General features: G+C 36.5%; 1 protein-coding gene across 2 annotated transcripts; it reads left to right on the forward strand.

Annotated features, from left to right (window-relative positions):
* Window positions 1-707: 707 nt before the first annotated feature.
* LOC129580098 (folylpolyglutamate synthase, mitochondrial-like) lies at window positions 708-2,995 on the forward strand (the record flags this gene model as incomplete). 2 transcript variants are annotated; one of them, XM_055470292.1, is given in 9 exon segments in its annotated part: window positions 708-911; window positions 971-1,150; window positions 1,317-1,322; window positions 1,502-1,681; window positions 1,777-1,913; window positions 2,019-2,199; window positions 2,285-2,382; window positions 2,510-2,779; window positions 2,853-2,995. In XM_055470292.1, coding segments are annotated over 9 exon segments (1,348 nt in total), but the record flags the coding sequence as incomplete, so codon positions are not given.
* Window positions 2,996-3,508: the final 513 nt, after the last annotated feature.

Below are 3,508 nucleotides of genomic sequence, written 5' to 3' on the forward strand. Positions count from 1 at the left end.
AAATGTCGATTTTGGACCAAATTTATGGGCAAGTAGGTGTTCGGTTGTTCACAGACTCCCATTATTTTTGGGGAAAAAAATTGGCAGTTTGCCTTGATCGAAACCCTGAAAAATGCTTTTTTCCGGTACTTCCCGTACAAAAGTGTCATTTTTCAAGGTTTTTCAGGTCCTCAGTCGGAGGCTTATGGTACGAAATTGGTAAATCAAAATGGGCTCAAAATCAATCCGAAGCTTTGTCTCGATATGCCAAAACTTTTGGCTATTACAGATCTCAATTATCTTGTCAACTTTTTGAGATAATCGGCGAACAAGTTTTCATAGAACGCGGACGACGCCATACGCACATCGCAATTCTGCACATTTTTCATAGTAAATAACATGTTTTTGGAGGCAGATAGGTCTTGATCGATAGGATTTGTTCCCATCTACATTGTCTAGTGTACAGATATGTGCTTTTTGAAGTTTGGCGTGACGTTATAGTGGTCCGAAAGAGGAGATGTCATGAAATTTTGGCTAGTAAAACCAATACTTTTCCATACAAACAAAGTTTGCGGAAAAGTGAAAAAATATATTGATCCGAATTTATGATTGTTGAAAAGCGTTTCAGGGGCTTTTTGCGCATTTGTTTTATATGAAGAAAGTGAAAGTCTGTTAGATAAGATAACCATATTAATCGATAATAAACTTATCGCTTTAACAATTGATTTCGTCTACGCGTTTATTGTTTATTTCAAGTACTCCAAAAAATTCTTTTGTCTATGAATGCAATTCTAAGTCGACGGTTACCAGTGAAAATGGTTTTCGAACCTGGTAAGGCAGCTCTGACTTCAAACCATTCAATTGCATCAGGTTGTCGAGTGTTAGCAGCTCCTTTAGCTGCTAATGGAATTGAACATCGATCTTCCTATGATGTAAGTTTTTATTCATAATATGTAGTATGTCTCAAGCTGATGTTTTGTATTCATTATAGGAAGCAATTCTTGCTTTAAATCAGTTACAAACAAACTCAGTGACACTGAAAGAATCAATTGGTCGAACGCATAGCACGCAAAGCACTCATGTTAAGGAAACACAACGGTATTTGGAAAAAATTGGTGTGACACTTGAAGGCTTAGATGAACTTTCGGTGATTCACGTCGCGGGAACTAAAGTAATATGAAAAAATATATATACAAAAAAACTGTTTTGTAATTACATTGATTGTGATTCCATTTCTATTTCCACCCTCTTGTTGAGCTCTCGGTTGTTTTTATCACTTTTTTTTCAACGACATAACCTTATTTTCTATGTACATTGGCATTTTTTTGGGAACTAAGGGAAAGGTAAAAATAACACGCACAAAACAAAAGAACTACTTATGCAAGGGTTAGAGCAAAAGTGATAAAACTCAGCATTGAGCGGACGTTTCTTAGAACTCAGTTAGTTGTTCTTTTGTTTTGTGCGTGTCAAATTGTATTTGTAAGTGACATTTTAAGCAATGAAAATACCTTAAATATAACAGGGATCAACATGTGCCCTCGTCGAGTCAATCCTTCGAAGCCTGGGCGTTAGAACGGGTTTCTACAGCTCACCACACTTGATAAATGTTACAGAACGCATACGTTTGGAAGGCGAGCCCATATCGAAGACGCTATTTTCGCAATACTTTTGGATAATTTACAGTACACTGAAGGAAACAAAAGTTAGTTGAAAACTATCATTCCATTTCGAAGACTTTAGTTACAGTTCTCGTAATTCAAATCATAAGAAGAATATTCCATTTGAAATTAATTTTAGGAAAATGATCACGATATGCCGCCCTATTTCAAGTTTCTCACAATTATGGCCTACTATATATTTCTAAAAGAAAAAGTTGATGTAGCTATAGTCGAAGTTGGTATTGGGGGCGAGTTTGATTGTACAAACGTTCTGCGGTATGTAAGAAACGTTGTTGGGTAGAACGTGGTTTTCTAAAAATTTGTTCACTTCAGTTGTGTATTCAAGTATAAACGAACGAATGTTTTAATAAACTCTTTCAGAAACACAAAAACCGTCGGCATCACATCGCTTGGACTTGAGCACACCCAACTGCTCGGTACTTCCTATAGAGAGATTGCTTGGCAAAAAAGCGGCATCATTAAATATGGTTCAAGTGTCTTTTCAACCTATCAAAATGATGAGTGTATTCCAACATTGCTAGAGCGGGCCCGTGAAAAAAATGTAAGCCACGTGCCATCATGTCTTTTATTGATAGTAAAAATAAATGCTTACTTTGCTTGTTACTTAAAAAATTATTCTGTGCTAGGCCAATTTGAAGTTCATACCCGACTTCACGGCATATAAAAATAAATGCCACAATGAAAAAGTGTTCGCTGAAATTGCTTCCCATCCAACAAAATTAAGGTATGATGCATCATTCAAGAAGTAATCACAACTCATTCATACATTCTCTACTTCGGTATGACGAAGTCTCTCACCAAGCTTATTTTCGAAAACCTTAGAAACAATATTTTTTCCCACTTTTTGTTAGGAATGCGTCTTTAGCAATTGAACTTAGCTATGACTGGATCCGGAAAAATCCTCAGAAAGTAAAACGAAAATCAATTTACAATAAATTAAATAGCTCTGTGGATGGATTGCATTTGCCAATTGAAATCACCAACGCGTTAGCAAATTGCTATTGGCCTGGTAGATGTCAAACATTACACCAACGCAATATGACACTGTACATTGACGGAGCACACACGATTGACAGTCTACACCTATGTATTGATTGGTTTATCAACAAAACGCAATTGAGGTATGATGTTTTTATGGAAAGTGTTTCATTCCGTAAATATCAATGTTTTTTTTAAATATTCAAATGTATTTAGCACTGAGAAGAAATTCCTGTTATTTAACATAACTGGAGGTCGAAACGCAAACGACATGTTGGATGTTATTAACGCTAAAACGAAATTTTACCGAGCTATCTTCACCCCCAATGTCTCAACACTATGCTCTCGAGCTGCCAGAGGTACATTTGATTTAGTCACTCAACGTTATTATCTCACATCATATACGTCAAAACGAATAACCTACGAAAACGAAAACTAACAAGAAATAAAGGGTCATACCAATGTAAGACGAACTTTTTCGCACTGAAGTCCGAATATTCCATTATTATGGAATCAATGTTTGAATAGAAAAAATTCATATAAGGAGCCCATTTCAAGTACCTCCCATACCAAATTGCGATTTTTCAAGAAATTCCGAACTAAAATGCCAATTTGATACCAAAGTGGTGGTGAAGTTAGTGTTTGGTTGTTCTCAGGCCCCCGTTATTTTGATGAGATAAGTCGACCCCAACCTATTTCAGGTACCTCCCTTAAAAAATATCAATTTTTTGAGGTTGATTTACCAGGTACCCGTGGCACTTCAGGGGTACATCTAGGGTGGCTGAAAATCTAATGGTTCCTGAATTGAAGGGAGCCCGATCTTTCAGCGCTTCCAGATTATCTCTGATTGGGTTCAAGCAATCGCGTAACAA

Source organism: Sitodiplosis mosellana, unplaced genomic scaffold, assembly GCF_009176505.1.
Source record: "Sitodiplosis mosellana isolate CC-2019 unplaced genomic scaffold, AAFC_SMos_1.0 Smas_scaffold_7037, whole genome shotgun sequence".
Lineage (NCBI taxonomy): Eukaryota > Metazoa > Arthropoda > Insecta > Diptera > Cecidomyiidae > Sitodiplosis > Sitodiplosis mosellana.